The sequence below is a fragment of the Mobula birostris genome, chromosome 15 (genome assembly GCF_030028105.1).
Source record: "Mobula birostris isolate sMobBir1 chromosome 15, sMobBir1.hap1, whole genome shotgun sequence".
Lineage (NCBI taxonomy): Eukaryota > Metazoa > Chordata > Chondrichthyes > Myliobatiformes > Myliobatidae > Mobula > Mobula birostris.
In genome coordinates this window covers 67,466,207-67,479,685 of record NC_092384.1, presented here as the reverse complement: position 1 = coordinate 67,479,685, position 13,479 = coordinate 67,466,207, and the positions used below count along the sequence as shown (strand labels likewise).

At 40.7% G+C, this 13,479-nt stretch overlaps 1 protein-coding gene across 5 annotated transcripts in view; it reads right to left on the bottom strand.

Annotated features, from left to right (window-relative positions):
- wwox (WW domain containing oxidoreductase) overlaps positions 1 to 13,479 on the bottom strand; it is a 1,166,408-nt gene that overhangs the window by 776,288 nt on the left and 376,641 nt on the right. For 4 of the 5 annotated variants that reach the window (XM_072279197.1, XM_072279198.1, XM_072279199.1 and 1 more), the window contains exon 7: positions 10,698 to 10,883. The exons of the other annotated variant lie outside the window; for it this stretch is intronic. In XM_072279197.1, coding sequence (XP_072135298.1) covers positions 10,698 to 10,883 — 186 coding nt within the window. The remainder of the gene's footprint in view (positions 1 to 10,697; positions 10,884 to 13,479) is intronic. 5 annotated transcript variants of the gene reach the window in all.

Here is a 13,479-nt window from a genome sequence, read left to right as displayed (position 1 = left end):
ACTTTGCTTCTGTCGCCTGGGCTCAGCCACTTGCCTCGCCTCATAGTCCCCCCAGGCGAATCCAAGCTCTAGGCAGTCATCCACATACGCCAAAACTCCACACTCCTTCACTTCCCCCATGGTCTTCCTCATGCCCCGCAGGAAGGATGCAGGGGCTCCGGATATGCCCTTGGGCATCTTTTCGGATCGGAAGAATTCTAGGGAACGAATAACGGCCATCTTCTGCTCGTCAGCCGCACTCCTCGGGATCTGGCAACATCCACTCCTCAGATCCAGCACATTAAACCACGTCGTATAATCCGCACACATGCTGCCTACATCTACCATGGCGCCAGGGTCCAGTTGCCGTGACCTCTCTCTCACTGAGGTGTCTTCAGCGGTCAACTCCCCTCCCTCGTGGTAGTTCGGAGTGTCTACGAAGAGGGTCTCACCCTCAGATACTTCCCCCAGGCCGTACCACAGCTGGGTCTCGTTTAAATTCGGTACCGGCTCAAAGCTGCTACACACATCCTCAAAAGCAACTCGACACGCTGGGTGCCCAGACAATGCCCCCATGAACTCCAGGGCCATTAACCAATCATCGTCTTCTGGATAATTACTGGCACTGGTACCCAAAATCTCCGGTGCCCTTGCAGTTGTCAAGGGTAAATGCTTCAGACACCGGTTGTAAAATGAACTGTACAACAATTTGACCTGCGTCCCGGGGTCGAGGATGCCTTTAGCTTCGCTTCCCTCTATCCGTAATGACACCTTGGGGCGTAGTCCCTCTAAGCCTTCAGGAATAGGGTCTTTTCCTTTCGGAAGTTCATTGGTACATTGCTGGGAACGTGCTTCCCCAGAGACCCCGAGCCGTTGCCCCACTGGGCCTCCACTAACTTTCCCGACACCTCTCTGATCAGCTGAACAACTGAAGGAGGGGCTGATCACCTGAAATGATCCCCCAGCACTGCAAACAATTTAGCCGCCCTCCTAGCCAGAGAAGACACACTGAAAACTTTCCCCCCTCTTTCAAATAACTGACAGCTGTCACTATGGTGTAATTGAACCTGACAGCTCTAACACTGTCACCAGCCTGCCTACTTAAACCTTCAACCAATCCCTGTCGCTCTCCCTCAACCGAGCACTGCCACTCATCTGGCAACTGAGAGATCTACTCCGCCCACATCTCGCTGGCCTCTGCCCCTCTTGGGGTGGACACTATCCCAAACGCCAGGTGGAGCCTGCTAGAGCTAGAACATTGATTCGCAGACACTATCTCCGAATCAGACCACTCTTTCCTCTCTCTCTCAACAGCATGGACAGCCACGAGTCTCACCACCAACTCGTCAACGCTAGTCTGAACTCGAACAATGACCTCACCCACCATGCATGCAGCAATAACCAGCAAATAACCCACAGAGACACATATTACTGATTTAAACAGGGCAACCATACAGCATACCATTAGATCCAGTCCCGGGCAAAAGCCTCCAAATGTAGCCCCCCTGGCCAGCCTCAGGGTCGCTCAGCTCACTGTTGTCAAGGGCAACAGCCCTCAGCCCCGCCAAACTGGGTAGTTAGTTTGTGTGGATGCTGTGTGATGTACTGCACTCCGCCCAAATAACAGACAGTACACCAGATAAGATTAAATGAAGTACAGTTTATAGATATTTCATGGAACTATATAATTAATAGAGAATAAAATATAAAAGGATAATAAGAGGCGCCACACTTATCAAAGTTCAATCTCTTCGTGCACAAACAGTTGGAGCTCAGGACCCTCTTTCTTCGCCCTGCAATCCCCTCGGACCACCTCGACCTGCTGCCTGGGACCAACAACAGTGGTCGACCAGACGCTCTACACGAATCCGTCTCTGTTTCCTCTCCTCGCCGAACACCCTGGACCTCGGACCCCTGCTCGGGGTCCGACCCCTTTAGCGGACTCACAGCACCTGGTCCATCCTCTGTCTCTCTCTCCCGCCTTCTCCCTAAAAACCCGCGCATCACAATATCTTACAGACACACAGAAAGCATAACATCTATCCCAATTGGTTCGTAACACCCTCTTATCAGTAACATCATCTAAACAAACTACTAGCGGGAGGACTTTCTCAGCAGTTAACATAACAAAGAAGCCATTTTAATTACACTACTCAGTAACATAAAAGAAGAAACCCCTTACAATTCTTTCTACCAAAGTACATGATCATATACTTCTTTGCACTATATACCATCTGCCACATCCTTGCCCATTCTCCCAATCAAATCTTATCTCACTTATATTAATAATATTTGCCCTATTCTATCCATGATAGCCAAAAATTTGCACTTTAGTTCCATCTCACTCCAGCTCTTCATCCACTGCTCTACTGATGGTGACTCTTCAAATACTCATCCAGATAATTCTTTAAATATTCAAGGTTTTCTTGCTCCACAAAATTTCAGGCCTTTACTATTGCTGGTTGAAATAACTCCTCAACTCTCCACTCTCTACTGACTACTCTACTCTCTGCTGAGACCATATGTGTTGAATCCAATTGACTGATGATAAGTTTTTGTGGTCACTCTCCCAGGAGACACACTTTTCTCTATTTACCATGTTTCAGTTTTCATAATTTTACAAAACTGAATTATATTTCCTTCAGTGTCATTTGTTCCAAAGAAAACAACCCTAGGCAAGATAATTTCTCCTCATAAGTATAAACTCTGCTGCCATAACAAATCCCCCAAAATCTCCTCCACATCCTCTCCAATGCTCTCAGGCTATGTACAGTAAGTCACAGGCATGTAAGTGATGAGTGAGCAACACTTGCGAATTTGAATGCCAACAAGAGTTTTCAATGACACAAAATTTCAAGAGCTATTCAAGAAGCTATTCAAGAGTATGCCAGTAGAGTCATGCTTAGAAGAAAAAAAAGGTTGCCTGAAGCTGTCAGCAGCAAATAAACTAACAGATGTGCAGGATCAGTAGATTGGTTGGAGGTGGAATAAAGCAGTCTAAATAACAGTGCAGATGAGTATTGGAAAATAATCTTGAAATCCAAAATGTCACCAAAGTGCAGTCTGATATAGCCTCACACAGCTACCGGAGAGCAATAGATTATCTGGCAAGACTGGAGAGTTTCCAGCAGAGAACACAGGTAAAAACTGCAGGGGTCAAAATTTCATAAGATTCTCCTTGGACTTCGAAAAGACACAGAGATAATCAGAATATGTTGTTTTAATATTGATTAAAACTCAATAACATGGAGATACAAACTTAGTACTTTGTCTGGGCTATTCATGATGGTCTTTTATTAAAAACAACAGATTAAATGCAAACCAGCAGTCCTGAAAGATCATAAAGAATTCAACAAGTGTGTTTTATTAAAAATCCAAAAATATTTAGTTTTCCAGTAATAAAGTTTACCACAAACTTCTGGAACATATTTCATCTGAGGATTTGTAAGTTAGAACTTGAAATTCATCGATCATTGACTCCTTCACACAATGTAACCTAACATTCCTACGCATGGCTTTTTACCTTTTCAAATATTGACTCTCCTTCTTTTCCTCTGAATAAGTAATAGTTCAGTTAAAAATATAGTTTCTAAGCTGATCTACAAAAGATGTTTGTATTGCAATACTTGAACTTCTCATCCTTGATTTTCATCAAAGCAGTATTTAATTGCATTTTTTCTCATGCTGCAGTAACCTCAAGTGGTTCTTGGCAAGCTGTACTGATTGTCAAACAACAAATCAATAAAGGTCATGCCATTCTGATTTAATCAATCTTTATTCCGTACAAACCCAAAATCAATCCTTCACCTTTGAACCAAATGGCTTGAGCATTGGAAGAAAACTGTAATTGTGGTCATGCTGATGCAAAGAGACCCACTGCAGTTTATGAAGATAACTTCTCCTGGTTGCACCAAGATGGTATTTCAAGTATAAAATTGTACCAGTGCTGATGTAATTCCAATCTTACACCTCACCCACATACATATTTTCATTAAATATTTGTTCATTTCTAAGATAGGAGCATATAACCATAAAAGATAGGAGCAGAAGTAGGCCATTTGATCTATCAAGCCTGCTCTACCACTCAGTCATTTATTTCTCACAAAACCATTCTACTGCCTTCTCCCTGTCAACCCTTTCCATCCAAGAACCTATCAATCTCTGCCTTAAATACATCTAATGAATGGCCTCCACAACCTGCAGTGGCAATGAATTCCACAGATTCACCACCCTCTGGCTGAAGAAATTCCTCCCCATCGTAGTTTTAAAGGGATGTTCCTTAATTGAGGCTCTGTGCTCTGATTTGAGATTCTCTTACTAATGGAAACATTCTCTCCATGTCTACTCTACCTAGCCCTTTCAGTATTCAATAAGTTTTAAGAGGTCCATCCCCTTCTCCACCGCCCCCCCACCCCAACCCCATGCTTCAGAACTCCATCAAATACAAGCCCAGAGCTACTTATACAATCCTGGGATCAGAATTGTTAACTTCCTCAGGAACATTACCAAGGTTAGCACATCTTTCCTTACATACCATCAGGAGAGCTGATCAGTTTAAGATAATGAATTTTATAACATCTTCGCATTTTCAAAACACCCGGCTAAATACCAAAAGCGAGATGGATTTCATACAGCCTCTCCTGAAGAGCTACAACAGTGCTCAGGTGGTGGGAAAAAGAATGTTTAAGAATTTGATAGATTCTTCCTTTTCTTCACCAATAAGTGCATGCCTCAAACAGATGGAACAGCACAGCTGAGAATATGATAAGCTGCTGTCGTGACCACTCAGCCACATAATTTTGTTGGGATTTGCATATGCTAGCAGGGCTGGAATCTGAACAGAAACATACGTCCAGAAAATTTGAAAAAAATCTTCAGTCTGATTCTTGTTTGTTACGAATGAGGAATACCCAAATGTGCAAACAGAATTATTTCCCCAACTTAAATCATGAAAAGAAAAAAGTACATGGCCCAGATTTAGCGACGAGAGTAACAATAACGTTATTAACACTAATATAAACACTGGAAATCTGGCAGCAACTTGTGACATCTGCACTTGTGCAACAGAATGCACAGACAGATTCATATTGTGTACACTTCTGGTCACCTACCTACAGGAAGGATAACAATAAGATCGAAAGAGAACATAGAAAAATTACAAGGATGTTGCTGGAACTTGAGGATCTGAGTTATAGGGAAATGTTGAACAGATTAGGACATTTTTCCCTGGATTCTCAGAAAATGAAGGGGAATTTAATAGAGGTACAGTACTGTGCAAAAGTCTTAGACATATACATATATATAGAGCAAGGGTGCGTCAGACTTTTGCACAGTACTATAGTAACTATGTATTGCACTGCACTGCTGCTGCAAAAACAAACAAATTTCATGATATATGTGAGTGATTCTAAACCTGACTCTGATATGGGTCTCTATTATGGATTGAGAGTGGGAAAGGGGCAGGGAGAGGGCAATCATGGTTGGGAAAATGGGAACGATGAGGGGAGGGTGTGGGAAGCACCAGAGAGACATTCTGTAATGATCAATAAACTGTAATGGAATCAGATGGCTTTGCCTGGTGTCTCAGGGCTGGGTGTGTCTGCAGCTATGCCACCCCCTCCCCCTGGCACTTCTTCTCACATCCCTCCCACAGCACTCCACACTCACCATTCCCAAGATCCTTTGCTCCCACTAGATTTACAAACTCGCTCTTTGCTCCACGTTGACCAATATAATACTGTGCAAAATTATAAAAGGTATAGTCAAAATCAAAGTACATTATCAAAGAATGCATAAATCTTGAAATTTGTTTGCTTACAGACAGCCACAAAGCAAGAAGACTGAAAGAACCCAATTGAAGAAAAAGAATAAAAAGACGAACACCCAACGCACAAGAGAAAGGTAAAAAACATAAATCATGCAAACAACTAAAGCGAACGACGACATTCTGAACCAAAATGAGTCCTCAGATCTGGAACCTGGAGCAGCCTGGAGCAGGCCTGAAGCATTGAAAATCAGTTCATCATATCAGCAGGCATGGAACACCGCAGCTAGGGCAGTCTTCACAGCCCCAGTGCCAATGGGAGAAGACTGACCATCGCGGAGAGTGAGCAAAATGGGCTCTCGCCTCAGATCCTGACACCCTGCATAGTAAATGCAAGCAGATTTTTTCCACTGAACTTGGGTGAGACTAGAACTAGAGGTCAAAGGTTAAGAGTAAAAGGTGATTTACTTAAGGAGAAAATGAGGGATAATATCTTCATTCAGAGGGTGTGCAAGTGTGAAATGAGCTGCCAACCTAAGTGGTGGATGTGAGTTTGATGTCAACATTTAAGGATGAGGAGGGGGATTTCACTGAAACCTTTCAAATGTTGAAAGGCTTAGACAGAGTAGCTGTGGAAAGGATGTTTCCAATGGTGGGAGAGTCTAGGACAAGAGGGCACAGCCTCAGGATAGAGGGGAGTCCATTTAAAACAAAGATGCAGAGAAATTTCTTCAGCCAGAGGGTGGTGAATTTGTGGAATTTGTTACCACAGGTAGTTGTGGAAGCCAACACGGCATCACAGGTTATGGGGAGAAGGCCAGGGAATGGGACTGAGGAGGGGAAAAAGGGATCAGCCATGAATGAATAGTGGAGCAGACTCAATGGGCCAAATGGTCTAATTTTTCACCTATGTCTTATGGTCTAATGAATCTTCAGGGCGACACTATGTGAGGTATTTTAGCATTGCTCCAAATAGTCAATGTAGAGGATGGACAGAGAGGAGTACAACAGTGCATTACAGTATTCCAGTAGTCAGCTACGTTCACAGATTCAGTTTTGTCACATTAATTTTCGTGCGATATGGTAGCGTGCAGGTTAACGTAACACTATTACAGTGCCAGCAACCAGGGTGCAATGCCAGTGCTGTCCATAGGGGGCGTGTGCATTTTCCTCTCACATTCCAAAGACGCACGGGTTAGTAAACTGATAGGTCACACGGGTGTAACTGGGCAGCTCAGAGTCTTTGGGCCAGAAGGGCCTGTTACCATATTGTAACAATAGAAAGAGAAAATACTTTTCCCTCTCATTCCAGATGTGGTGTTGCAACCATTTCTTCAAAGTTCAAGTTCAAAGTAAATTTATTTTCAGAATACACACCATCTTACAGAATGCTGAGATTCATTTTCTTGCTGCCATTCACACTAAGTACAAGAAACACAACAGATCAAGAGAATTGAGTTTTCTACAGAGAAGACGTTTTCTTCCGAACAATTGGAACGATCACGTGCACAGTACCAATATCATAACATCAGCATGGCTGATTTCCCTTTGCAGCAATATGCCGAAAGTAAATAATTGATACAGAGCAAGTTGTAAATTAAAGCACTCAAACTGACCTAATTTCTAAACAGATAAGCAGTTTCTTCCTTCCAACTTAGGTCTTTAATGTCTGCTGTTTTTCAGCAAACCATGGAAATGACATAGGATGTAATTTTCATTTTCACACCATTGGTTTCAGTTGGATGAAAATTAGAAAGGTTCAACGACAGGCAATTGAGCCCCCACTACATTACCACTTAGTGGTGAGACTGGAAATGACTCCCATACAATATTACATTCATAGGTATTACATTCAACACAAATCTTATTACAGTATGAAATAAATAGCATCTAATTACATACTGGTCATTATTTTATGAAATTGGTGCTTGATAAATAATACTTCAGTAACACAGCGTATATGTTTTATTCTGCATGAGGTGCAAGTGTAGTCTAAACAGTGCACATTTCAGCATCTGGGCTATAAATTGCAATGGTTTAAAGAATAAATTCAATCTGAAAGAAAAGCTGGATCTATTGCAAGAATAAAGAGCGTGACCATATCTGTTTCAAAGTGTTTTGATTGACTGAAATAAAATGAGTAATTTAAAGTTAGCCTTAAGTTTAAAACTAACACAACTAAAGCAACCAAAGGAGCATGTGCTCATCGTTTTAACTACTTAACACAATTCGAATTATGCCACATACAATTAAGAGGTGTGCTGGCTAGTGGTGTAGTGGAATTAGCACTGGACTTCGAGGCAGCTGATCCCAGGTTCGAATCTGGCCAGTTCCTTGCATGCTTTCCGTCCATGCCAGGTTGAGCGTCAAGATAGCAACTCGGTGTCACGGAAAACAAATGATAAGGAAACAGCAAAAAATGCTGCCCACTGTGCCACAAGGTGCGTAAAGGAACAACAACAATTAGGAGGTGTAGACTGCAGAAGTGTTTACATTCAACACTGTGCACTATTTCCCAGTTTTCCTAACCCTTCATGTTCACAAAAGCAGTGAAGAGCCAAGTGTATAAATATAGAAGTGTATAAAGTACTCCCGCTATCCAGTTTAGCATTAAAGTTTGAAACTCTCAGATGTTGCTCCTTAACTAATACCACCTATGTCAGTGCCTTGAAGATATTCTGTCAACAAGTCTGAAAGGTAACAGTGGACTTATTGGATTTCCTCCCTGCTTTCTATCCCTGTGAGGATACAGTCACCGCAACTGAGCATAAACTTAGAGGTCAAATGAAACTGAAGAGGTCATCATGATAGCTCATAGAAGCTCATAAAGAAACAACTGATCTAGCCAACCAGAAGCACGATCAATAAGTACACAGAATTGGAGAGAATGCACTGGAAGAATGGTTGGCAATTATAATGTCTATATAGAGATGTGCGTACAGTGTACAGTCAAGTGTGCTATGACCCAAGGATGCTGAAACCGATGGGAAGAAACAGGAGGTCACCTATTAACAGAATGTCTAATGTAACGTCTTAGTTGTGACTGGGGAAGGATCATAAGGTTTGAAACTCAGTGAGTCCTGATACACAGTAACCAATCATTATATGTGAACCATGAGCTAGAAAATGCTTTGGGATTACAAGGCAGTTAGAGAATGTGTTCTCCTGGCTAAAGATACTGCTGGCCTGCTCCCAGAGATGTCTGACATAACTTGGCTTAACAGGCATTTTTAGAACAGAAATGTAAAGGTGAAGGCATCACAAAACACAAGACTGACCAATGTTACCAACAATATCGGGGTTTGAAAACTATTTTGCAATACAATTTAATGGCAAGATCACAAGTCCTTTTTTAATGGAAAAATAGCAAATATCAAATAGTAGTTAAATTATTTTCTGTTTTCTAAAATTCTTGATGACTATTTCTATCATAATTACCAACAAAACACACTGCAGGGTTTGGAAGAAAACAGAAGCAAACAATGGTTGATTCTCACCAGAATAGTTGATCACTAATCAAAACAACTCTTCCAGTGTTATTTATTTTGTATAAAAACCCAAAATTTATTTGGAAGTACGTGAATAGATCAAGGTGGCAAATAATATTTTTTACGATCAGAACTTAGGAAGCAGGAACTTTTCATGTGATTTCTCACTTCATATCACATATGTGGAAATAAAATTGAACAGTTTTCATTAGACCTTTATGTATGACTGAAAGCTTTATTTTTAATAAAAGACAATTAATTTATAAAGTAGCCCCTTTGGTTTTATATTCATACACAACGAAAAACTGGAACTACTTGCACCACATACTTATACACCACACTTCAATGACAATCAAACGTGCTTCAAAAAAGTAAATCACAATCTTCTTATGATCTGCATGGATTGTGATTTTCATTCCTGATCTCTGTGTATCTGACACACCAAAGGGGACATGCACATCTGCATGCATCTGTTACTGCATTATGCTTCCATAGTTTTTCTTCCCGACATTCACGATCCTTGTCATCTATAGTAAAATCACTTATGCAAAATCACACATCCTACCCACAATAACTCATGATTCATCCAAAACTACTGCTCAAGCTATTGTACTAATCTATAATTCAACACCAGTCTATCCACTAACCCTTCCCTCCCACTGCATACAACAGGCAAGACAAAGCCCAACCACCAACCTCATCCTCAAGTATAAATCCCAGCCCCAGCAATCCTCATAAGCCTAGGTCTCTTCTGAATTTGTACCAAGTAAAATTGATAAGAACTGCAGTTGGCTCCATCCTGAAGAAAAAATGACAACTAAAGAAAAAAAAAATTATGCAGACCTGTGAACACGGAGTACTGCGTTCAGTTCTGGTAGTCTCATTGTAGAAAGGATGTGGAAACTTTAGAGAGAGTGCAGAGGAGATTTACCAGGATGCTGTCTGGATTAGAGAGCATGTCTTCTAAGAATAGATTGAGTGAGCTAAGGTTATTCTCTTTGGAGCAACAGAGGACAACAGGTGACTTGATAGAGGTGTACGAGAGGTATACTTGACACAGGCACAGATAGAGTGGACATTTTCCTGAGGCAGAAATGGCTAATATCAGCGACCACAATTTTAAGGTGATTGGAGGAAAATATGAGGCAGATGTCAGAAAGTTTTTTTTTTACACATAGAGGATATGCAAGTGTGTGGAATGTGCTGCCAGGGATCTTGGTAGAGTCTGTATTAACATTCTTTTCAACCCCATTCTCCTGCCTTCTCTTGGAACCTTTGACACCCTTTCTAATCAAGAACCATAACCCTCTGCTTTAAATATACCCAATAACTTGGCCTCCATAGATTCACCACTCTCTGGCTAAAGAATAGTTTACTAATTATGGAACTCTTAAAGTACTTCAAAAAATAAAGTTGATCATTAAATTGCAGAGAGAAAAGTAGTATGGATGCTGGTAGCCACTAACCTGTGTGACTCCGAGGACACGACAATGACCCTTGAAGGGACTGAACGGCGTAGGACATCTTGAAGTAGCTGCACAAGGTAGAAATGACCCAAGTAATTGACTTGAAAAGTGGTTTCAAGGCCGTCCTCTGTCAATTGCCATGGGCAGCCAAACACAGCAGCGTTACAGATCAACACATGAAGGGGTCTACAGAAAGAGCAGAACAGAACTATCTTAGATCTTTAGAAGAGGGCTTGAAAGCATTTTTATTCTCTGAAATAACTTGGTCTTGAAAGATGGTGGATGGGAGCAGAGAAGATGTAAATATGGAAACACAGCAAGCACATAGGATTGGGAGCAGTGCTTGTGCAGCAGATACATCTTTGCATATACTGTGGGCTAAACAGCCTATTTCACAATGCCAGAAAAGTTTTGAAATTCATAGCATTCATTCTCAATAAAGTTCACAAGATATAAACATTTTTATAAGTAAATGCTTCTCAAAAAACACCATATAGTTTTATTTTTGATAACCAAACATATAAACTGTACATAATTTTATTTCAACCCATACATCTCAGCAGACCATAATTGAGGTTATCAATCAAAATGTCACTGCAGTGCACGTGGAGAACAGTAAGAAATAAAAGCATAACTAATATTTTGTTAAACTGTGTATAGATCAATGCATTTTAGATGACTTCCATTTCTTGCAAAACTGCAGTAGTGACAAAAGCTAAGCTTTATTCCAAACAATCCTCTCACATTTAAGTGTTAAGTATAATGAACTGCATCCTCTTGAAAGTTTAATGAGAGCTCAGCATTCTGACTTCTTTAATTTCTTATGCCATAAACTAATACACATAAATGTAATAATTGGCTATAAGCTAAGGGACAAGTATTCCTATAATCTGAAACACTGGAGCACTTAAACGTATGGCATTTTAAAGAGATATGAAATGTTACAGTTATCAGAGGTGTTGAATTTCTCCTGCTGAGGACATTGGCATTCATCCCAGGTATACAGAGCAATGGCTCTGCAGTTCAATTAAAGTTCAAATACAGCAGAGAATGCAACCAGTGAGAACAACAACTAAAAGGTACAACCCTGCAGCAGTTTGCATGTTGACATTGTGTCATGCTCGAAATTGAGAGTACACAGCTCTGATGAGTGTGGGGGGGGGGGAAGAAGGGGGAGGGGAGGGGGGGAGGGGAGAGGGGAGGGGGGGGAGAGAGAGAGAGAGAGAGAGAGAGAGAGAGAGGGAGAGATGGAGAGCGAGGAAGTTGGAAGCACCAGCAACACACAACACAGTTCTCATCATTATGAGTACACTGTTATTCATTACTCAAGGAACAAATTTATTCCAGAATTTCTCTTTCAAAATCCCCAAATGTGGCATAAATTTACCTGTCCTCGTCACTTTTATCAACCTCAGACTAAACTAAACCAAGCAAAACATTGCGAAGTATTTTATCTGAATTTATTCACTTATAAAGATAAAATTATTGCTTTAATGTAATGCGCGAGAAAGTAGCCACAAGAAATATCAAAATGTGAATCTCTGAAAAATCCTAACAACCCAAGGGTCCTTTAAAAATTTATGAACATTTCATAAGAACAGTACTATATTTTCCATAATGGTAATTTTACAACTGGAACAAAATGAAGCATTTAATTTGCGGACATAAATGGAAGACTTCAATTTCAGATTTTTATTGTTATTAATATTATGCTGAACAAGTCATATTCTACAAAGTCTGTCCCATTGTCAGTCCAACTGTAGCTAAGGAAAATAAACAGATTTTCATGATGTCCTCTGCAGTGATTTAAAGGATTAGAATCGGTATCATGTTTAACATCACAGGCATATGTTGTGAAATTTGTTGGTTTGCGACAACACTACAATGTAGTACATAATTTAAAAACCTATAAATTACAATAAGAAATATATACTTATACTTTATACTTCATTATCGCCAAACAATTGGTACTAGAACGTACAATCATTACAGCGATATTTGATTCTGCGCATCACACTCCCTGGATTACAAATATTAAATATTTAAAATAGTTAAAATTAGTAAATATTAAAAATTTAAATTATAAATCATAAATAGAAAATAGAAAAAGTAGTGCAAAAATAGTAAAGTAGTGTACATGGGTTCTTAGTCCATTCACATATCTGGCAGAGGGAAAGAAGCTGTTCTTAAAGTGTTGAGTGTGTGCCTTCAGCCTCCTGTGCCATCTCCTTGATGGTAGCGTTGAGAAGGGGACATGTCTTGGTGATGGAGGATCTTAATGAACGATACCGCCTTTTTGAGACATTGCCTTTTCAAGATCTCCTCGATCCTAGGGATGTTAGTGCCCATGATGGAGCTGGCTAACTGGGCAACTTTCTGCAGCTTTTTCCACTCATGGTATGGTATGATTTCCCCCCCTCCCCCACCGCCCATACCAGGCAGCGATACAACCAGTTGGAATGCTCTCCATGGTATATCTTCAGAAGTTTGCAAGGGACTTTGGTGACATACCAAATCTCCTCAAATTCATTGTGAAACAGAGCTGCTGTCATGCCTTCCTTGTAATAAACAAAAGTAAAGCTCTGTTCATTTCAACCAGTTTTTTAACAGTGATCAACTTAATGTCTTCCCAAATTCATAATCTACTGCAGAATTATAAAAGGCTAAAACATTACATGGCTCCATACTGATGTGTGTCTGTTTTTTCTAGATTCGAGCCAGACCCACTGTGCCAGATTTGTTGATCAATGCATGCGGATGCACGGAACTTATCCCGGGATTC